The following is a 23,366-nucleotide window of genomic DNA, read 5'->3' as shown; positions in this document are numbered from 1 at the left end:
AGGCTGCTTTCATTCCACGCGGCTGGTTCCAACTGAGCGACCAAGCAGGCCATAAACAGGATTCCACTCTTCCTGTGTTCCTGAGCCTGGGATGGTCATTAAAACCACAGACCGTCCAGGTCACTTCTGCCTAAGTAGCGATCCTCCTTCTTGCTGTGCTTCTTGGACCTCGAATTTCTGAGGCTAGACCCAGAGAGAAAGCGCCCTAAGTCAAAAACTACAATCTCAAGTGATTTGTGTAAGCAGATCCCAGAGAATTCAGGCCATGTATGGAATCCTTGTGCTTGGAAAGCCGAGGCAGGAGGATTATACAAATGTAAGAGCAAGCTGGTCTACATAGTGACTCCCAGGCCAGCCCTGGAGACCCTGGCTCTAAAAACAAAGGGGCTGGAGAGATGGCTCAGCAGCTAAGAGCATTGGCTGCTCTTTCAGAGAAGCTGGGTTTGATTCCCAGAATCCCCTGTGCACGGTGACCCACAAACACCGGTAACTCCAGTGTCATGGGTTCTACACTGTTTTCTGGCCTCCGTGGATACCAGAAGCACAAATGGAGTTTGTGTATCCATACACACAGGCAAAACACACATACTCATAAAATTGGAAAATAAACAAATAAAATTCAGGTAGGAATTCCACAAGAAACCAGCTCTGAGTCCTGCAGTCCTAAAATACTTGTAGGATTAAAGGGACCATCCAAGTTGCTGGGTTTTGCTGCAAAAATACCAAGTTTTACCAGTGATTCATTTGTGCCTGGCTAAAACACTCTTTTCTCCCTCCCTTCTCCTCTTGGCTTTGGAAAGCAGGGTGAATGAAATGTTTCTCAGTTGTCAATTGAGTCTGTGAGTCAAAATCTACGTGCTGCCTGTGTTTCTGGAAGCTGTGGTGTCTGTGGCCTCCGGGGGAGATACGTCTTCACCGGAAAGTCCCTGCAGGCTCTTAGGAAGGAACGCTGCTTGAGCTCCATTCCGCTTCAACAAGTCCAGAGCTCACTGTAGGAGTTTTCTCAGAAGAGCACTGTTTTCACAATGAATGCTCAGTGGCCCCAGAGTTCTTTGATCTGGATGGTCATCTGATCTGTCTCTTTTTGCATTTTAAAATCAGATATGAGCCAGCAGACCTCTCTTGGCTACAGAAAAAGGAAACTGAATCTTTAGGTCCAGGAGTAGGAGGGGCAACCTTCCAGTCAGAATGCAGAAGAGATTGAGTTTCAAGGTGGGGCAAACACATAACTGCTTCTGGGACGTTCTGTTGTTTTCATTCTGAGTAGCTACTTTTGAGAAAGGGCCTGACCAGGTAGGGTGTGACCAACTTAAAGGTCTGGAGAGTAGGCCATTTGAATTGAGGGAGGTAGTGCAAGTAAGATGATTCACTAGTTGGATGTGGCAACCCTCAGGCCCTTGGGCTGAAGACCATCTTGGCTGGACCATAAAATCAGACTGCCTGCTTGGTCCTGGGTTCCCATTCACTGCCTGTGTGACCTTGGGCAAATTACTCAGCTACTCTGTTCTTCAGGTTCCTATTTTTAAAAAAGGGGTGAGGGGGGCTGGGGAGATAGCTCAGTGGTTAAGAGTATTGACTGCTCCTCCAGAGGTCCTGAGTTCAATTCCCAGCAACCACATGGTGGCTCACAACCATCTGTTATGGGGTCTGATGCCCTCTTCTGGTGTGTCTGAAGACAGCTGCAGTGTAATCATATGCATACAATACATGTATCTTTAAAAAAATGTTTTTAAAAAAATGGGGATAATATCCCAGTATGGTGGATGAGACCCGCAAACCCCACACTTGAGTGACTGAGTCAGGAGGATCACTCTGAGTTAAAGCCAATCTGGGTTACATAGAAAGGTTAAGGCCAGCCTGAACTGCAGAATGAGAAGCTATGTTTAAAAAAAGAAACAGACAAATAATCAAAGAGACTACCTGGCTTGGAAGGAGATTCATAGACACCTACAAAGCATGTCCTATGGACAAGGCGCCACGCTGGGATCAGATCAGGGAAGGTACAAAAGAGGTGGTTCTTTAAGCTGTGCCTTGGAGGATTCGTGCTTGCTAAAGTGTTAGTTTAGCCTGAATGTTATTGGCAGATTCTGGGAGAGGATGGTAAAATTTAGAAGGAAGGCTGTTAAAGACAAGTTGGTAACCATTAACTACAAAATAGTGCCCCAATGCCGGGCAGTGTTCTGAATGTTCTTTCCCCGTCTCCTCATGGTTGCCACCTTTTCTCAGGGTATCCCCCTTTCTTCTCATTGCCTCCCCCTTCCCATTGACTCCTCAGCATTGTTCTATGGCAAGATGTGGAGTTAAAGCCACAGGCTCAGATTCTGAACCTCATTAGCAGAATGACTTTGAGACGATTCATGGTTCGCCCTGCTCTTCAGAGGAGGCTGGGGACAGAAGTGGTGTGAGGATTCCCAAAGCCACTGTATGTCGACTTCCTGGACCAGTGCATTAAAACATTTATTTACGGGTTAGGGTCATTAGGGCTTGATCCTGGAGTGTGGGTCTTGGGGTAAAGCTGGAGGAGGTAAGAGGACAGGAAGGTGAATGCTTGCTCCCTAGGAGGAGGTTTGAGCTCTGGCATTGGGAGGAAGAGAGGAGAGGCCAAAGAATCCTGGTAGAATCTGAAACAACTATTACTATGGGATGAACAAAGTCAGGTGTAGGGCTTGGGCACCGTGCCTCTGCCAGAGCCAAATTATTCAGTATAGCACTAAGTCCTGTCTTTTTGAGACATTTCTCAGTATGTAGCCCTCATTGGTCGTTGCTATGCAGAGCAGAGAGGCCTCAAACTTGTGGCCTCTGCCGCTAAGGCTGGAATTAGAAGCACCAAGCCACCACACACATTCCCCAGAAGCCTCTCTGGTTAGCACTGTCAAGAGCCATGGCTGCCTTGACCACTGCCCCACTTCCTAACGGTTCTCCACACCAACTCTTAACACCCATTGCTACTCTCCAGCAACACTCCCTTTCTAACAGTTCTTCCTAGGCAAATCCCCCCTGCAGGTCGGATTATGTTGCTGTATATTGCCTTCTCTGTTACATTGTATATTTCAAGGCTAAGGACCTGTCTGCCCTGACCTGCAGTAAGTCCCAGCACTGGGTGTGTAGGACATGCCCAGCAAGTCTTACAGAGTGACTGACTGACAAGGGCTAGTGCCCTAAAATAGTCCTTGTCGCTGGCCTGGCCTTCTGGGTGCGGTTAAAGCAACACCCCTGGGGGCTGCTCAGCAGAAGGGAATTTGAGCTGAATGTGGCCGGCTGTTTCCTGTGGAGAAGATAAATCCTCAGTGTGAGAGGGCTGGCTATGGTGCCTCAACCTTCCCCGCCTTCCGCACTGCCCAGCATCTGGGACTGTGGTGGAAGAGGTCCTTCCTATTGTAACAAACAGCTGGGTGACTTTAAAAGAGAGAACAAGGGGGGGGGGGGAGAAAAATCCCTCAAACAAAAAACAAGAATTGAGAATGTTTCGATGCCCACTTCAGTTCCTCAGTGATGCTTGTGGAAATCACCTGAGAACTCAGTGCTTAAGGAAGACCACTGCAGTGGAACCTTTCTGTGAATTAAAAGTATATGACATGTTCATGTTTCTTATTTGCCTGTAGTCCAGAAGGCTCTTTCTTGTGGATATATTACACAAAGTAAGTGTTCTGAATTCTATGTATCTATCGGATGTCTTGATCACGTGATCTTTTAGCCCCTATAGGTGATTCTCCCTCTGTAAGCCAGCCAGTGTGGTACTCAGACCACAGTATAGGGAGAAGGAGAGAGGCCAGGACAGGGAGGAGGATCCCTAAAGCCCTGGAGTCAGGGCTGTACTCTGCCAGTCCCCAAACTGGTCTTTATAGAATAGTGACGAGTTTTGCCCTCAGTTCTGATCAGAGGATTCTCCTCAAATCATGTCATGGGGATCATTTTTGGTTGACCTAGGAAAAGAACCCAGGGAACTGGACGCTGTAGCATTTACCTGCCGTGCTGGTGCGAGGCACTGAGGGAGGAGTTAGGTCAAGCTCCAGTTTCTTATTTTTGGCACGGTGGCCAGGAAGCTCAGGAAACTATTGGTAAAGGCTTCCACCACACTTAGCCTTCACTTGAGTGTAATTCATTCCCTGGTGTTTACACCTGGTGTGTCCTCAGCTGCCGAGAGATCTTGGCCACACACTCAAACCCACTGAGCCCTCCCTTCAGCTGTGTAGGGAGTACAGATGTGACACTTTCATTGGGGATCTCCAAGGTCATGTGAAAATATATACTGGAGAACCAAATAAATTGGTGGCGTTTCCATGCTGTATGTGTGTGGCATGCGCGCGCATGTGAACGGGCGTTTACAGATGTGCTTGCCTATGCATGTACCTGTGTGGGCCAGAGGGCAACTTTTAATATTCTATTCTTCTGTTCCTCTGGTTTGGAGACAAAGTCTGTTACTGAACAGGGTAGTGTTTGTGGCTACACTAGCTGGCCAGCCACCCACCTCATCCCCACTATGTGCCAGGGTTCTAGACTTGCACTGCTCACTTTGACCCTCGTCTGAATGCTGGGGATTTGAACTTGGGTCCTCATGCTTTTGAAACAAGCACTTTATCTACTGCGAAATCTTCCTAGCCACTAATATTTCTTTTCTTATTAAAATTGTGTGTGTGTGTGTGTGTGCGCGCGCGCACGCAGATCAGAGGATAACTTGCTTATTTCCTTCTACTCATGGGTCCACGAATTGAACTCGGGTCCTCAGACTTGGTGGCAAGTATCTTTTTACCCCCCGAGACATTTTGCTGGCCTTTTTCTATTTCCTATGATTATCTTTTATTCTTGTGTTCTTTCCCGATTATTATAAGCATGCCTTGGATTCATTAACTATCTCACACATTTCCAGAGGCAGGTGAAGTCTTGAGTAGGGTTTCTTGGCCAGGCGTGGTAGAGTGTGCCAAGCGGGAGGACGACTGAGTTAGTAAACTCGAGACTAGCCTGAGCTACATACCAGGACCCCATCTTCTAACAGGGTCCCTAATGCTGCAGGCCTGTTCACAGTTACCTTGTCACCTCATTCGACCAGAGACACCTGAAAGGAGAGACGTTAACCATGAGAGAATGCGCAAACCGTCTCCAGTCGGGGCTAAGACGGATTGTAACTCATTTTCTAACTTTTACTTTGGCAATCTTCGGGCTTCCTGAAGCCACCATTGATTGGGCCATTGGGAACTTTTCTCTGACTGACCTCTGTAATACATGCACGTCCGCACGCATGCACCCATGCAGTCTTTCTTGGGAAGGTGCTTTTGTTGTTTTAATATTACCCCTCATTACAGCCCTCTACCGTTCACCAGGCTCCTACATGTCTGCTGTCTCAGTGGTCTTTACACATCCCTTCGTGGAAGGATTACCATTGGTTAACCTTTTCAGAAGAGAAGGTTGTAGTTTAGACAGTGTGCCTGTGTGCCATGGTCATTCTATTAGCAGGAGGAGCTCTGGGCCACAAGTGCCTGTGTCTGCAGGGTCTCCGCCGTTTTGATTTCCCTGCCCCTTATCCTTTATGGATGCCAGGGATGAGCAGAGTGCTGAGGGCTGCCCGGAAGGGCACTCCTGAAGGCCCTTAGGCCCGTCCTCTGCCTTGTAGCTCAGCTGCCTTTTGCGGTCTCCTTTTTTCCCTGAGCTGCAGCTTCAAGTTCACTTTTACTAGTGATACCTGACTCTTAAAATTTCACCCCCGTGTAACTGGGACTGCCTCAGTTTTTAGATGTGCTTATCTTATTATTCATTTCGTAGAATTCCAGAGGTTGGTGAGAGCAGGCGCCAGAAGGTCTGGTGGTTCTCAAGCTGGTTTAACAATGGGTAAGGGATTGGGATGGGTCCCTAAGTCCCTGAAACCCGCAGAGGACCCATGGCCTCCTCCCTCCCTCCCTCTGGCAATGAAGGAGTCTCTTCATTCCCACTGTTGTCGCTAGCTTCTGTTGTTATTGTGTGCGTGGTGTGTGTTTGTGTGTATAATGTGCGTATGACTGTAGGTGCATGTGTACCATAGCACACATACGAGGTCAGAAGACAGCTTTTGGAAGGTAATTCTGTCCTTCCAGCGTGGGTTCCACTGTGTGTGATCGTCAATCTCAGATGATCAGGCTTTTCATGACGAGCAAGTTCACCAGATGAGCCATCTCACCAGTTCAGAGGACTGAACTTACAAGAGGAATTCTCTCTTTCCCTTGCTCTCTTCCCTCCTTCTCCCCATTCCTGTCTGCCTTCCTCTCTTCTTCCTCTACCCTTTTCTTTTTCCAGTTAAGGGTGAAGTTCAGGCTGAAGTGGAAATTTTAGACTAGACACAGAACCAATATTCCCTGCAGTACCGTTCTGAAAACTCTCCCCTACTTCTGAAATAACCAAGGGTTACACGGTCATTGGAACCTAAACCCCTACTAACCTGCGTGGTGGCCAGAGAAGTCTGTAGGCATCAAGGGTCAGCGGCATGCGTCCTCCAGCCCACCCAGTGCTGTGTGTGATCCCTTCTGTCCCTGAGACATGAGTCATGCAAGAGTCCCCCCTGCACAGCCACCTGTCCTTACCAACTTTGTCTTCCCTTTGTCCACAGGACCCACAGTTATCAAGAAGAGGACATAGAGAGAGCGAGAGAAAAGGGGAGAAATGGAGACAGCATTGTAGAGCCTCAGCTCTGGGACTGGTTCAATCCAAAGTAAGGAGAGAGACTAAGCACACTGAAGGAGCTTGCAGGAGATGGGGTGGACTGCTGAGGGGGGTGCTCAGGGGCTGCTGAGGGGGGTGCTGAGGGGGATGCTGAGGGAGTTCTGAGGGGGATGCTGAGAGGGTTCTGAGGGGGGTGCTCAGGGACTGCTGAGGAGGGTGCTGAGGGGCTGCTGAGGGGGTACTGAGGGGGATGCTGAGGGGGTTTCTGAGGGGGGTGCCCAGGGGCTGCTGAGGGTGATGCTGAGGGAGTTCTGAAGGGGGTGCTCAGGGGCTGCTGAGGGGGTGCTGAGGGTGTTCTGAGGGGGGTGCTCAGGGGCTGCTGAGGGGGCTGCTGAGGTGCTGCTGAGGGGGTTGCTCAGGGGCTGCTGAGGGGGCTGCTGAGGTGCTGCTGAGGGGGTTGCTCAGGGGCTGCTGAGGGGGTGCTGAAGGGGGTATGAAGGGGTGCTGAGGGGGTTGCTCAGGGGCTGCTGAGGGGGGTGCTGAAGGGGGTATGAAGGGGTGCTGACGGGGGGTGCTGAGGGGGCGCTGAAGGGGGTGCTGAGGGAGGTGCTGAAGGGGGTGCTGAGGGGATGTGAGGGGGTGCTCAGGGACTGCTGAGGGGGTGCTGAGGGATGCTGAAGGGACTGCTGAGGGGGGTGCTGATGGGCTGCTGAAGGGGGTATGAAGGGGTGCTGAAGGGGATGCTGGTGGGAGGGTGCAGACCTTCCTCAATGGGTTTGTTTAAGAAACTGGTGCTTTGAGCCAGACTGAGCTCTGTAGTAATTGCAACAGGAAATGGCCAGCGGTGGGTGAAACCTAAACACTGGGTGAAAAGAGCTTTCCAGGCTGTACAGGGTGCTGCTGTGGAAATGACAAGGTCTGGAGTGAGAACACTCTCTAGAGGCATTAAGACATATCCGTGAGGTAGGAATTATGAGCCAGGAGATCATGGGGCTAGGGATTCACTCCTCACACAAGCAGACAACACGTTTATCAGAAACTCGCACACGTTAGCCGGTGTTTCTCAAACTGAAGCTCACTTACCCACTCACGTTCTTAGAAACCAGCCCACGCTTTGAGCCTAAATGGGCTTTTAAAACAAACAAGGGACCGTGAAGTTGGCACAGTGTGTAAATAAAGTGCTTGCCGTGCTAGTGAGAAGCCATGTGAAGCCAGGCTCGGGGCCTGTATGTGTGATGCCTGAGAACGAAGGTGGAAACACAGACAAGAGAGCCCCCGGAAGGTCATGGGTCAGCCGGGCTGGTTTAGGAAGTAGAACAAGAAATGCTGCCTTAAATATGGTGGGAAGTGAGGACTGTCACCTGTGGTTGTCCTCTGACCTCTACGTGTGTGCTGTGGAATCTGCATGCCCACACGCTACATGCACATAACACACACATGTCCACATAGCCCTGGAGTATAATAGACCATCAAAGTGCATCCCCTCAGGACTAAGGGGATTAATTTAATTAATAAGTAGAATTTTGTTTCTGTGTATATATACGTGTATACTATATATCTAATATCTATAATACATACTATAAACTATTATATACTATACTGTATATATTATACTATATATATACATATATATCTATACCATGTACTACAAAGTATAGTATTCATATACTATAAACTATTTCTTCTCTTGATTACTACCAAGTCTGTAGTTCTTGCCAGAAATTATGACTGTGGTAGGCACTGTGTTGGGGACAGAAGGGTACATTTAAGAAGCTCCTGATCTCAGAGCTGGGGCTACAGAGCTTAGTAGCAGACATATGTGCTGAGCATGCATGCCAGCCTGGGTTTATCCCAAGGACTAATACAGAAAGAAGACAAGGAGGAAGGGAAGAAGGTGGGGGGGTGGGCAGGAAGTAGGGAGCGGGTAGAGGAAGCAGGGCAGGGGGGACTTCACAGTCCTAGGGGGCAGTAGATGTGAAACTCGTGTACTTGCTGCCATTATTAAGGTCATGTGATCAGCTGACTGGAAAGGCGTGAGCAGAGCTGCCTAGGGTGAGTGTGAGCCCTGGGAGACTTTGTGACTTGTGGTTTTGCTAGGAAGTGGACACTAGGAACTGCCACAGGCTTAGGACCTTAGAGGTGGTGGCACTGTGTTGCGTAGGTGTTAGGGGGCTTCTGGGTGAAAGGCCTCAGTGGCTCATGACGATGCCCTGCAGATAGAGGATGAGGTGTCATCAGCCCGAGGGTGGCAGGGAGAGCTGTAGTCATAGATGAGGCTGTCAGGGTTGAGAAACAGGACCGGATGTGCTCTGTCTCAGCACTGCAGGAGCTAGCGGAGGAAGAGACCCCTCTAGGGGTGCAGGCACAGCTGTTGAGGAAGGAGAGAACAGTGCCTTGTTCTCTGCGAGGGATCTCAGGCTCTGGCAAGCCCATTGAGTTCTCAGGACAGGAGATTCATGCCAGTGTACAAGACTGAAAATTCCATCCTGCCTGTCTTGTTCAGTAGGCGGGGCCTGGGGTGGTTGCCTGGGAGACACTGTGGGTATAAAAAGTTGGGAACATTGCAGCTCTGCTAAGTATCTTAGATGGGGATGAGGTCTAGGGAGTAGATAGCTAGGGATGGCTGCTATGGAGAATGAGGTCCAAGAGCTAACCAGCCAGAGGTGGTGGCTGTGAAGATGAAGTTCAGAGAGTAGACAGCTAAAGATGGCTGCTGTGGAGATGACATTTCCAGGGGCTAGACAACTAGAGATGGTCACTATGGAGATGAGGCTTAGAGTCTAGACAGCCATGGGGATGTGGTCTCCCCCCCCCCCCCCCGCCCCTGGCTTAGACAGCTCAAGATGTTCACTGGGCACCTTTTTGAAGAGGTTGGGACGGTTTCACTGTGACATTTGCACTGTGAATTACTGTGGGCAGAGGGGAAAGACAGGCCATGGCTGCCTCATGCCCCACTTAGCTCCACTTTGAAATGAACGGAAAGTGAATGTGTAGTGAATATTGCTTTGGGGGCTGTGGAAATATTGTCAGTCAATTACGTGCCACCTCGAAAGCATGAGAACCCAAGTTTGACCCCGGGATGCATTTAAAAACAAGCAAACAAAACAAAACAACAACAGCAGAACCACCAAAATCCAGGTGTAGTGGCATTCGCTTGTAATATCACACTGGAATGTGGGGACAGGTGGATTAGCATGGCCCTGGTCAGCCACTTTATCCTAAGTTCTGAGTTTTAAGTAAGCCAGGAGAAATTCTGTCTTTAAAACACACACACACACACACACACACACACACACACACACACACACACACACACGGCACCAGAGGAACAACAACCAAAATTATTCTCTGGTCTCCACATTGGGCCCACACACCTATACAATTGCACACAAGTATTTGTTTGGATAGCCATCCTCACATTAAATGAACCAAAATCTATTTCTTGAATAGGTGAATGACGAGATGAAAGAATGAATCAGTAAATAGATGTTTTGTGCATATCAGTGTATCCTCTTCTGTAATGTACCATTGACCCGGCATGGTGCAGGGAACGTAGATTTCCATGTCGTGACCTCTGTTTTCTATCTTCCACTTCCTCTTTGCTATTCTCCCTTTTTTTTATTTTTTCCTTTTTTTAAGATTTATTAATTTTATGCATGTGAGTACACTGTCGCTGTCTTCAGACGTACCAGAAGGGGGCATCAGATCCCATTATAGATGGCTGTGAGCCACCATGGGGTTGCTGGGAATTGAACTCAGGACCTCTGGAAGAGCAGTCAGTGCTCTTAACCGCTGAGCCATCTCTCCAGTCCCCATTCTCCATTCTTCCTGTCACAGGAGATTTAGGCATCTACATATCGAATCCTCTTCGGTGAGCTCTGTATCCCGTGTCACATCCATCCACGGCAGGCTCTCACAGCTGTGTCTTTAGCCCAGGTGGCTCTGAGCCCTAACTCGCACGGACCTGCTCTCTGCCATCCCTCTTTTCCCACCTCACTGGACACACATGGACTTCTCAGTCCCACCCACCCTCTTCTTTCTCATTTCCCACCTCGGTCAATAGCTCAGTCCGAGCCTAGGAGACTTTTCCCATTGTCCGCCAACAGTATAATTCTATTATCAATGCTCTCTCCCAGATCCTTTCCACGTCCTCGCTCTACTCCACAGCCACCTCCCCTGTTTGTGCCGCCACCGGCTCTCCCCTGGGATTCTGCAGCTTGAGTCGTGTGTGTTCCACATCTTTCCTCAGTCTACTCTGCGGCTCATAAGAGTTTTAAATATCGATTTATTGATTTGCCTGTGACAAGGCACTCGTGGATAAGTCAGTGGACAACTTGTGGGAGTTGGCTCTCTCCTTCCACTCTGTGGGTTCCTAGGATCAAATTCCGGTTGTCAGGTCCCACACAAGTGCCTTTGCCTGCTGAGCCTCCTGGCCAGCCTAATACACAGTATTTTAATATTTCCTCTCGATAGCCCTTGGATACCATTAATGTGCATAAAGGCATACAGGTGGGAACAAACTCTGAATCTAGAGACCCAGATGCTTTATTTCAGAAGTTCTGTGGTATTTTTTTTTTCAGAAGCTTTTGCCCTGCTGTGGTTTATCTGGACATGCTGAAGTCACACAGTGTTGAGTGCCCCATGCAGGGAGGTCATTTGAGTGGCTCATGGCACCATTTCCTACCTCTCTTTAGAACCTTATCATGGCAATCTTGGCTCAGGCTATTGACAGTATCACAGTGGCTTCTTTGGGGGGATAGGCTTGTGGGGTTTGGTAACTGAGCTTGCTTCAGACACAGGTTCCCCCTAGAAGCTGGTCTCCCCTCATCCTGTCTCCCACCTGCTCATACCTGCACTTCCAGGCTGTCGTCTGGCTTCTCAGTCTCGGGTCGCCGACATGCTGGGATTGCCAGTGGGAACTGAACGGTTAACTGCCAGGAAATAGAATGCTTCAATTTCTAATTTCGCTTTAATGTTTAATAGCGCCGTTTTGTCTTCCCGCTGAGAGGAGGCTCTCCCTTTCAAGTAGCCAAAGTGGACGCTGGGTTTATATTCAGTTTCCAGCAGACGGGCCCCGAGAGGCCGCACAGTTGAGTGGCGGCTGGCAGGGTTGAGCACCCACTGGGACTGAGGGCTCTCGTGGGGAGAACTGGGTGTCATTTCATGACTTTAAAATTTCCAAATCCTATTTTTAATGATGGTTTTTAACTGCTTTAACTTTCCTCGTAACCCACCACCCACCAGAGGTAGTGGGGAAAAAAGGATAAGCGGAAAGTGGACCTGTTACAAAGGTTCTTTGGAGCAACTCCCATCTGCGTTGTCTGGAAATCGGCAGTTCAGTTCACGGGTCAGCAGGCAGCGGCAGCTCCATCTGCTTGCAAACACCTCACGGATACACCAGCATTCCAGTTCGGTAGAGTTGGGTTAGCAACAGCAGTGACATGACCTAGGAGAGACAGCCAGGACTCAGCCTTGGCTTGAGTCAGCAGGAGGGAACAACAGGAATGCCAGGAGAAGTTCTCTGCTAGGCCTCTCTCAGGGAAGTGAAGATCAGTGAAGACAGGAGACCAACAAGCATTGTACGGCTAGCTGTACCCGCAAGCCAAGCTGTCTCTGTCATGGAGTCCTATTTATACTCACATGTCCTCCACGTGCCTTGCCTTCAGCACGGGTCTTGCCTCAGCACTTGCATCCAGTCAGCCAAGTCCCTGAAAGAGGCATATCACCAGAATTTTGTGGTGCGTTTCTCTCTATCACGTCCTGACAAATGCACCCCAACTATGCAATGTAAGGCAGACCAATACATTCGTGCAGTTATTAAACAATCCTTCATCACATGTCCTTTCGCATGCTTGCCTTAGCAGGACATCCTCTCTCCTGTGTCTGTGTCAGTGAAACGTCCCTTCGGGAGTCTGCCTTAGCTTTTCACACCTGTGTCCACTTCAACAACACGTTCTGTCACATGTTTGCCCCAGCAACACCCAGCAACAACACACAACACACTTTCCAAAGGAACCTCAAGTTTCCATTTCATCATTTCTCTGGGCCAGTGCTTAAACTTTAGTTTGGCTCTTTGTATAAATTAAGTGGACAGTGGCTCAGTCCCCTTCCCCTTCCAGAGTCTCACTTGACTTGACAATGGGTGCTGACACAGGCTGGGGTGGGGCTAAGTGGTGAGGGAAAGGCCTGTACTTAGCTCTTGGTATACAGGACACATTAAATACATGCCTAGTCTTTTCATTAACAACAGCATGACACCGTCTGCTCATTTACAATGGCTCATACCCAGCAACAAGACTGACTTGGTTAGAGCTACTGAGACTTCCTTCCTTGACAGGCAAAGTCAACGAATGGCCCCGCAGATGAGGCTGTGGCATATAAGGGAGATGAGGTTTACAAATGCTGCTTTTGAGAAATAGAATCTGTATGATTATTTTTCCCCCTTTTTGTTTCAAAATCCCATCATTCAATAAAGCCAGCATGGGAAGGGGGTAAATGTTCCACCAGGGCAGAGCTCTGCAGGTGAGTACCACACAGAGCTGGTGGCTCCTGTGAGCTCCTAACACCAGTGACACAAAGCCTGTCACGGTTCGGTGCCAACAAAATGCGACAGTAGCTACTGAATGGACAAAGGCAAAGCCGGGGTTGAGCCAGATGTTATCAGCTGAACGAGTGTCCGTCTTAGGAGTGATGAAAACTGGGGCTCAAAGTACTGGATTCAAGAGAAAGACTCTGGGTTCAAGTCTTAGCTTTGTCCGTTGGTAGCTGTGTGACTATAGGCCAGATAAGGGCCAGGTCCACACTGCAGACAACAGCGTTGGGAACCAGTGAGGTTTAGGTGTAAATAACAGGCAAAGCTAGGCATGCCCATGGAAATTGTATTCCACCCATCCAGGACTTGGTATCTTTGCGCCTGACTCTGTTTCAGTGTGTTGGAGGTGCACCATGCATCTGTGTCTGGCCCCCGCCTAGACTCCACCCGCACCGTGCTTCCTATCCTTCTTGCGGTCTCTCTGGCCTCCTCTTCCCTGGCCAGTCTCTCGGCACACCTTAGTGTAATGGTTCTGACTCAGTGTTGTGTGCTTCTCACCAGGAACCGCCCGGAGGTTTTGACGGTGACCCCGTGGAAGGCGCCGATTGTGTGGGAAGGCACTTACGACACAGCTCTGTTGGAAAAGTACTATGCCAGACAGAAAATCACTGTGGGGTTGACAGTTTTTGCTGTGGGAAAGTAAGCATCATCGACAAACTCACCCTTGGTTCTGTTTCTTGTTCTACCACCAAAGTATTGGTGAGGGGATCCAGGGCGCCACAGAGGCTGGGATTTGTCAGAGTCACTGGACAGTCCACCTCTGCCTTCATGTTAATGATGGCTGAGGGGGAAAAAAATCAATAGTAGGTGATTGGTTATTTCTCCACAAGTAAATGAGTCAGATTCAAGCCAGTTAGACTATATTAAAGGCAGGTTTATTAGGAAGCTGCTCTCCAGTGAGTTCACTGGCCCCAGGGACTGAGGCCAGAGATGTCACCCTGGGGAGAGAAGTGAGGAGGGAGGAGAGAAAGGGCAGAGAGAAGGAAGGGGGAAGGAGAGAAGGAGGAAGGAGGGAGGGAGGAAGGGAGGGAGGGAGGGAGGGAGGGAGGGAGACAGAGGTAGAGAGAGAGAGAGAACAAAAATGTCTGGATTGTATAGGAAAGAGCCTCTGGAGAGAGTTCAGGGTTCAGGTTTGGGGCAGGGTATGTCAGGGACTGGGAGATAATAGGAGAACCTGGAGATCAGGCCTGCTTTGCTGTATAAAATAGGCACCTTTGTGTCTTGTTCCAGGGTTCCAAACCAAACCAATCAGGAGGTAAGTCCCCCAATTCCCACCATACAGTGGAGGGAAACTATCTTCAATGCCCCTGGTCCCCAGAACCAACAGCATCCCTGCCTCCAGGACTTTTCTAGGAAGGCCTCAAATGGCAGTCATTGATTGGCTGAGACGCAATTGCTCCTCCTGTCTTAAAGCCCAGGGTTGAGGACAGGGTGTGCAGAAGACAGTTTTGGTGCATTGGCGCTCTCCTTCCACAGTGTGGGTTCTGGGGATTCAGGTCTGGCAGCCTTACCTATTGAAAATTCTTGCTGGTTTTGTTTCTTTTCTGCCCTCCTGGCCTCTGAGTTGATATTACTTCTGAATAAAACACAAATCAACAGGAAGTTGACTCCCCTGCCGTAGACAAGAGGAGCGGAAGGAGCAGGTTGACCTGACATTGAGCTTTGACAAGACAGGACCTAACAGAAGATGCTATGGTGATGTCCCAGGACCCCCACCCAGGGCCCAGAAATCCTTCTTGTCTTTGGGAAGTTCCAATATGGCCCAGTGTGCTCATTCCCTGAGGCCTCATGCCGTCCTGGTGGAAACCAGTGGCTGTGGAGTTTGGACTTCTCACCACAGGAATTTGTATTGTTTAGGGATTGGAGTCAGGGCTCAACTCAGCAAACCCTGTGGGCACCGAAGCCATAAGACAGCCACATTGCACATTGATTAGATCCCAGAGTTTCCCTGTGCTATCAACCATCCAATCACAACTCTTCAGCAAAACAGAAGACAACACGAGAGCCCCGTGACTCCTCCCACATCCTGGGGAAAGCTGTGCTCTCAGCTCAGCAACTAGGAACCCCAGAGAAAGTGCGTCTGGTCCTTAGGAGTTGGCTGTCTGCTTGATTTTAAGTCTCCACGCCTGGAGCTACGGTAGCGGTAGCGCTTCAGCCTCTTAAACTGCCTGTGAGACGTCACCGTGACACTGCCCTCCCTGCCCTGCTTCTAAGGATGGTTTCCCAAGCTTCAGAGCACACTGGGCTTTCTTAGAGATCAGAGTACAGAGGTCTGTCCTGACCTCTAGCCACAGGGTCCTGTCAGAGGCTCTCCTGTAACATTCAGACGTGTTCACCCAAACTAAAGAACCAGTACTAGAAGCCCTTGAGCTCCCTGACCCAACGATAAAAGCACCACTTATTTCAGTGGCACCGAACGACAAAAGTATTGAGGAAAACAAGACAGCAACAAAAGAAAAAAAAAAGCGCCTGTCGTTGCATTTAGAGGAGCATGGCGATTGGCTACTAGTGCACTCAGCAAGCTGACCTCGGTCCGTGTTCTCTGTGTAAGGTTGGAAAAGGACCCCGTGACTTCTCCCTCACCCTGCAGTCTCATCAGTATGGCTAGAGAAGACAGTCTGTAGCCTGGACTTATAAAAGGCATCGTGTGATGTCATTTGATGGAGTAAACAGGCAAATCGACATGAAATATAAAAATGTGAAAAATTAAAAATAACGCTGACAATACTGAGTGTTGGAAAGCATGTGCCGTGATAGGGATCTTGTTTATTGCAGTTGGGGATACAAAATGGGGCGACCCACTTCAGAAGAAATTTTGGCAGTTGCTTGCATAACAAAACATGTTCCGATCATAACCTGATCAGATTCCTTGACCTTAAACCACGAGAGTTGAAAACATGCCCACACAGAAGCTTACATAGATGGTTTTAGGAACTTTCCTCGTGACTGCTAAAACTTGGGAGCCAACAAGTCAAATGGGAAAGGAAACTGATCAATTCTGACAACAGGATATTTATTATTCCCTGCTATCAAGCCACAGAAAAGAAGGAGGAAGTTTTGGTCACTTGTCACTAAGAGAAGCCAAGCTGGAAAGAGTCCGGTGCTTTCTAGTCTGTCAGCTTGACACAGGCTAGAGTCATCTGAGAGGAAGGATCCTCAACTGTGAAACTGCCTCCATAAAAGGCAAGCCTGTAGGGCACATTCTCAGTGACTGATGGGGAAGGGCCCGTGCCACTGTAGGTGGCCCCATCCCAGGGCTGGTGGCCCCTGGGTTCTATTAGAAAGCAGGCTGAGTAAGCCCAGATGAGCAAACCAGAAAGCAGCACTCCTCTGTGGCCCCTGCGTCAGCTCCTGCCTCCAGGTTCTGTCCTTATCGAGTTCCTTTCCTGACTTCCTTCGAGGATGAACAGTGACGTGGACGTGGAAACCAGTTACCTCTTTCTTTCCCAACTTTCTTTTGGTCTTGGGTTCCCTCAGAGCATCTATCCCCAAGTAAAGACAGAGCCATACTGTCTACCATTCAATTCTGATTCTGATTCTGGAAGAGCCAAACTCTGGTGTCAACGGTTATGAATGGTGCCTGTGAGGAGCTGGGGCTACGGAGCGGCAGAAAAAACATGAGCCTAGAAGATTTTTAAGGCAGTCACACTCTCGGGATACAACAGTGGTGGACATAGCTGACACTGTGGCTTTGCACACTTCCCAGCATGAACCGCAGGATAACTGAAGCACCTTATATTAGTGTGTGTGACAAATGTCACAAACCTGCTACCGGGAGCATGGGTGACTCTGGTAGGGCAGGCTATACAGATGCCAGGCAGGAGTTATGTCCCAATACTTTCAGCTCAGTTTTGTTCCGAATTCAAAATTGTTCTGAAGAATGCTTTTTTTTTTTTTTTTTTTTGGTTCTTTTTTTTGGAGCTGGGGACCAAACCCAGGGCCTTGCGCTTCCTAGGCAAGCGCTCTACCACTGAGCTAAATCCCCAGCCCCAAGAATGCTATTTTTAAGTTTTATCCAGTTTTAATTTTACATGCTCTGGTATTCTGCCTGCACGTATGTCTGCGTGAGGACATTGGATTCCCCTGGAACAGGAGCTACAGGCAGTAGTGTGCTTCCTGCCATGTAGGTGTGGGTAATTGGGTCCTGGGAACTGATCCCAGGTCCTCTGGAAGAGCAACTATTACTCTTAATTGCCGAGCCATCTCTCCAGCCCTGAAGAATACTATCTGTAAAAAGATGAAAATGATAAACTATAGCCGAACTGTAGTTTGGACAGCAGCTTGGATGGATGGCTGCATCGTGTATGAGACACTCTACATTTAATCCCAGGCACCATAGAAATGGCAGGTGCTGGCACCTGCTTGTAATCCCAGCGGGGCTATGAGAAGTTAAGGGTCATCTGTGACTGCATAGTAAGTTTCAGGGTAGCCTGGTATTCATGGCACCCTGTCCCCAAGGGGAAAAAAATTAAAATAAGGTGTAAGGCCAGATTGTTCTAGTATTTGAAAGGACTTAACATTTTTTTTAAAGATTTATTCATTTATTATATATAAGTACACTGTAGCTGTCTTCAGACACACCAGAAGAGGGCATCAGATCTCTTTACAGATGGTTATGAGCCACCATGTGGTTGCTGGGAATTGAACTCAGGACCTCTGGAAGAGCAGTCGGGGCTCTTAACCATTGAACCATCTCTCCAGCCCAGGACTTAACATTTTTGTCTAGACGATATACAGGCCAATGAGAGGTTTGTAGAATGGCCATGCAATGAGGCATTAGATCTCCGTCCGTATGAACCACTCTGTGTCACAGAGGAGGATGAGACAGTGATGCTGTTTGACCTAACAGACAAGGTTGAGTTTTGAGTGTTCAGAGGACTCTGGGAGTCTTGTGTTTGGCCTGGCAGATACACTGGCCTCTTCTGGGTATTCAAGTGCTAACTCCTTTTCTGACAGCAGGCTTCTAAATCCGAGAACACAAACCTTTCCGCAGAGCAGAGGAGTGAGAACACAGAGCTCTCAGGGCAGCTGGCCTCCAAGAGCAGGAAGGCAGGGCTGTGCATGCCCGGATTCCTTAACAAAGCTGGCAATGAGAGGAATCATTCCAGTTTCCCCAAGGACTGAGTGACCAGGTAGTGACAGTGAGTGACCTGGATGCTCCACTGGCGTGTGGAGAAGCCACCCCCTCCCTCCTAACAATCCAGATCATCTCATGCAATATTAAATATCGTATTATCTGCATAAGTGTAAGAGCATGTGGTTTAATATGGCCCTCTCTGTTTCAGGTACATTGAGCATTACTTAGAAGACTTTCTGGAGTCTGCTAACAAGTACTTCATGGTCGGCCACCGGGTCATATTTTACGTCATGATGGACGACACCTCCAGAATGCCGGCCGTCCATCTGAGTCCTCTGCATTCCTTGCAAGTGTTCGAGATCAGGTCTGAGAAGAGATGGCAGGATATAAGCATGATGCGGATGAAAACCATCGGGGAGCACATCCTGGACCACATCCAGCACGAGGTTGACTTCCTCTTCTGCATGGACGTGGACCAAGTCTTTCAAGACAACTTTGGTGTGGAGACCCTGGGCCAGTTGGTAGCTCAGCTCCAGGCCTGGTGGTACAAGGCCAGCCCTGACGAGTTTACCTATGAGAGGCGGGAACTCTCGGCAGCCTACATTCCATTCGGAGAGGGGGATTTTTACTACCACGCGGCCGTTTTTGGAGGAACGCCCGTTCACATTCTGAACCTCACCAGGGAGTGCTTTAAGGGGATCCTCCAGGACAAGAAACATGACATAGAAGCCCAGTGGCATGACGAGAGCCACCTCAACAAATACTTCCTTTTCAACAAACCCACTAAAATCCTATCCCCGGAGTATTGCTGGGACTATCATATAGGCCTGCCCTCAGATATTAAAAATGTCAAGATAGCTTGGCAGACAAAAGAGTATAATTTGGTGAGAAGCAATGTCTGACTTCAAACGTGATGGAAACCTGACACCATTATTCTGGTGAATCCCTCTAAAAAGCAGTAACACTTGATTTCAACTTTAAAAAAAAGTCCCCAAATCAAAACCCACCACCATGGCATACACGTATGAATTCTCCTTATAACCTTGAGCCTTGTAATATGTGAGAGGGTCTATGGTAAGTAATCAGGTATAAATTCTCAGTGATTCCTTATATATTCCGGGTTTTGGGGGTCATACTAACTAAATAAGCAGGAATGGAAATTAATTTGCATTAGGTAAAGAAGACACAAGAACATTCTGTCCAGTGTGTCAGATAACTCACTATAGGCCAGGGTGTTGAGAGAAGCATTTGGCAGCAGGATGGGTTGGGTCAGAGCTAGGGGGCTCCGTCCCCTTGGTTTCATTGTCTTCCTCCTCTTGGAGATTCTAAAGAAACACAGAGAGGTTTTGCAACCAGAGGACTTCAGGAAGGATACCAATGAGATCGTCAAAGTCTTTAAATCTGACTCTGGCTTCCAGGAGCTGCTGGCAGTCCAGGCCCTGTGGTGCATAATGAAGGCAGAGAGTGCCACTAGGTATCTTGGTGGCACATGTTCAGAGTCCCAGGAACTATGGGGGTGACAACTATGCTCTGGTGGAGGGACATAGGGTATGGTGTTGGTGTAGTTACAAACACAGGCAGGTTTCTCAACAACGACCAACAGCAGGGATCGAACAGAAAGTGCATTTTGTTTTACCCAAATCCTGTTCACATTGTTAGCCTTGTGTGTGGAGTCCTGTGGAGAGGGGAGGAGAGTACCTCAGTGGACTGAGGAGAAGGACCCAGTTTTTATCAGAAGGCAATCTGTCATCATCTGGTCCTACCATCTGCTCTGAACCTCAGAGTTCCTCAGCCCACCATGTTCTAGTATGGAGGACTGACACGGAGCCAGTGACGGAAGACAAAGCCCTCCGTCACATGACCTCATGCCTTGTCTGCACTATGCAAGTATGACAGCCAGACAGATGTACCAGGCAACGTGGTTAACTGACTTCATGGCGATGGGAGATGCAGTCACCACGACCAAGCAGCTGAAGGTTCAGTTCCCTTCTCTGAGAGAAGTGTGAGAGCCTGTCTATGAGTGGTTCTTAACCTGTGGGTCGCGACCCCTTAGGTATGAATGACCCTTTTCACAGGGGTCGCCTACGACCATTGGAAAGCACAGACATTTACATTATGGTTTGTAACAGTAGCAAAATTACAGTTAATGAAGTAGTAACGAACATGATTCTGTGGTTGGGGGTAACCCGTATCGTGAGGTCACAGTATCTGGGAAGCAGAGAACCATTTCTCTATATGGGTATTTAAGCAAATAAGTCGATCTGTATTTCTGTGTACACATATATTTATATTTTGCTTGTCTTCCCGTCTAGGTCATCAGTTTCTACCTTTAAGCCATTTATTTAAAAAGCTATTGCACTGTCTTGGTGAACAGTGTGTGGGGCTTCAATAAAAAAGGGTCTTGTGCGTGTCTACATGGTTCCACCTCTTACTTAAAAAAACAAAAAAGTCGCATATCCCAAGGCAACAAACCCCACAGAATTCCCGAACCAATGGGCGTTGCAAAAGGAAGTGGAGCCTGCACATCTGTTAAGAATTCTGCCTGTCTATCTCTCACCTTGTGCTAGATCCAGTCTAAAGTGGGAGGGTTTAATGGTCCTGAACCAAAGAAATAATCGGTTCTGAAAGTGTAGGGGAGAAGACAGAAGGAATTTGGAGCGAATTGATTTTTCTAAATAAAAATGCATCTACAATTTAAATTCCTAATGAGTAAATTTAGGATTTTATTAAAGGTGATGTTTAGACATTTCTAAAATATACATTCTGGTTTACAATCAAATAAATTATTTTCTCAGTATATTCTGGTCTGGTCCTGTTATGCATTTTCTTCCAAAGGTGTTCAAATGTATCAATTATGGTTGTCTAGGATCATAAAGAATTTTAGGTCGGGGTTGGGGATTTAGCTCAGTGGTAGAGAGCTTGTCTAGCAAGCGTAAGGCCCTGGGTTCGGTCCCCAGCTCCGGAAAAAAAAAGAAAAAAAAAAAAGATTTTTAGGTACCTTAAATGTTCTTTACAAAGACAAAATTACAAAGAGCAGGCTTAACGGCCACTCCCAAATTGTAGTGCTTGCGTGTGTGCGTGCGTGCGTGTGTGCATGTGCGTGTGTGCGTGTGTGCGTGTGTGTGTGTGTGTGTGTGTGTGTGTGTGTGTGTACACGTATGAGATTGCCTGGCAGATCCTGCATGAAGAGAGACAGTATGTGAGAGCACTGTCTGACTGCTCTGCGTCCACCCTGGATATGTGGTTCCCTGTTGTGTGGGCTCTAGGGAATCTGATTTCTATGAAAACGATTGCCGTGTTTGCAGAGGGCTGTCTTGGCTGAGACCGTCAGTACTTTTCATCTCGTGAGAGGGAATGACTGCTTGAGAGATGAGGTGAGCCTAGGCACTTCTATCTTAGGATTTGATTGCTGTGAAGATACACCGTGACCGAGGCACCTCTTAGAGAAGAAAACGTTTAGATGGGACTGGCTTACACTTTCCTGGGTTCAGTCCATTATCCTCATGGAGCAGCATGCCAGCAGACACGGTAACTAGAGGAGCTAGAGTCCTACATCTTGATCTGAAGGCAACCAGGAGGAGACTGCCTTCTGCAGGCAGCCTAGAATAGGGTCTGGACCACACTGCTGAGACCCCCTCCTCCACAGTGACAGACACACTTCCTCCAATAAGGTCACACCCTGTAAGAGTGGCACTTCCAATGGGCCAAGCATACTCTACACAGTACTGCCAAACAGTGAATTTCAGGTGCTTTACCAAAGTCCTGGGACCTTGGGAACTGCTAGCTGAGGGCGGGCTGCTTCAGGATGAAACAGGAGAGAGGGAGGGAAAGCAAGGACATTGAGGGGAACAAGTCTGGAGAGAATCTTGCTTCTAGCCTTACCTAAGGTCTTTGCTGCCTGTGAAACCAGTAATTGAGAGTGCGGCTTCCTTCTGTACGGGAGACATTCTGTTGGATCGCTCTAAGACAGTGAGTTCCTGAAGGTCCAGTCTGCCACGTGCCATGTCTTCTCTGACATCTACCTCACAGGCTCTACCTTACAGGAATCTACTAAAAGAGGGGGGAATGCAGCAACAACTATTCCCATCATGCCTCAGAAGAAATATGTGTGCGTGCGTGTGCACATGCTTGTGTGCGTGCCTGTTTGCCTTTGTGCCTGTCTGTATGCCTGCCTGTGGAAGACAGGGGTTGACACCCGATGACTAACTCAGTTGTTCTCCACCCTATCTTTTGAATGGGGTTTCCTGATTGACTAGACTGGCTGGCACTGAAGATGAGTGGAACTTGCTGATTGGTTACACTGGCTGGCCCTGTAGTTGAGTGGAATTCGTTGATTGGTTAGACTGGGCAGGTCAGGGTCTTCAGTCTCCACCTCACCAACCCTGGAATTCCCGCTGCATGCCTAGACATTTTATGTGTGTTCTCCGAGATCAGATTACTGTTTACGTGTTACTTTATCAGATGAGCCATCTTTCCAGCCCAGGCATGCTAGCCACACCCTCCCCGTGTAAAAGACTTGTCTACAAGGGAGTTGCCAGGTTGGGTAGACCGAGGTAACAAGGCCCACCCTAACTGGATGCCACCGGCCAATGTGGGGTCCCAGACTGAATTAAAAGGCGAAGGGAGACTGAGACTGTGCATCAACACCTCTCTCTGCTTCCCGCTTGGAGATGCAGTGGGACCTCACGAATTCCTGCTGCTGTGATTTCCCTCCTCATGGTCTAGCAGACAGGACCTTCTTCCTATGATTCACAAGTTGGGACTTCAGAGGTTTCAGCCTTGGTTCAAGGCTCTATGCCAGTGCCTTGGCCAGCATGGTTTGCTGCTGCTTGGAGCGCAGTAAGTGCTGGTCTCTATTTGTCCTATTTGTACTCATCAGTGGCTCAGCTTGGGAATCACTTCCTTCCCAGCCCTCCCAGCCATTTGGCAATGGCATTGTCTGCATTTTTGCCTGTCCTAACTGGTTCGTGAGTGTGCATGCAACTGGCATGAAGAGGGTGGATACAAGGACACAGCTAAGTGATTTATACTACACGGGGTGGCAACCTTCACCCCATCTCAAGAAATGTG

At 48.6% G+C, this 23,366-nt stretch overlaps 1 protein-coding gene across 20 annotated transcripts in view; it reads left to right on the top strand.

Annotated features, from left to right (window-relative positions):
* The window catches only part of Ggta1 (glycoprotein alpha-galactosyltransferase 1), a 78,187-nt gene extending 57,094 nt beyond the window's left edge, over window positions 1–21,093 (top strand). For 19 of the 20 annotated variants that reach the window (XM_017591470.3, XM_008761702.4, XM_006234033.5 and 16 more), the window contains 3 exons: window positions 6,575–6,676; window positions 13,721–13,858; window positions 18,505–21,093. In XM_017591470.3, the coding sequence (XP_017446959.1) occupies window positions 6,575–6,676; window positions 13,721–13,858; window positions 18,505–19,198 (934 nt within the window). In that variant the 3' untranslated portion in view covers window positions 19,199–21,093. 20 annotated transcript variants of the gene reach the window in all.
* Window positions 21,094–23,366: the final 2,273 nt, after the last annotated feature.

This window comes from Rattus norvegicus, chromosome 3 (genome assembly GCF_036323735.1).
Source record: "Rattus norvegicus strain BN/NHsdMcwi chromosome 3, GRCr8, whole genome shotgun sequence".
Classification (NCBI taxonomy): Eukaryota; Metazoa; Chordata; class Mammalia; order Rodentia; family Muridae; genus Rattus; species Rattus norvegicus.
This window is presented reverse-complemented; position numbering and strand designations above follow the sequence as displayed.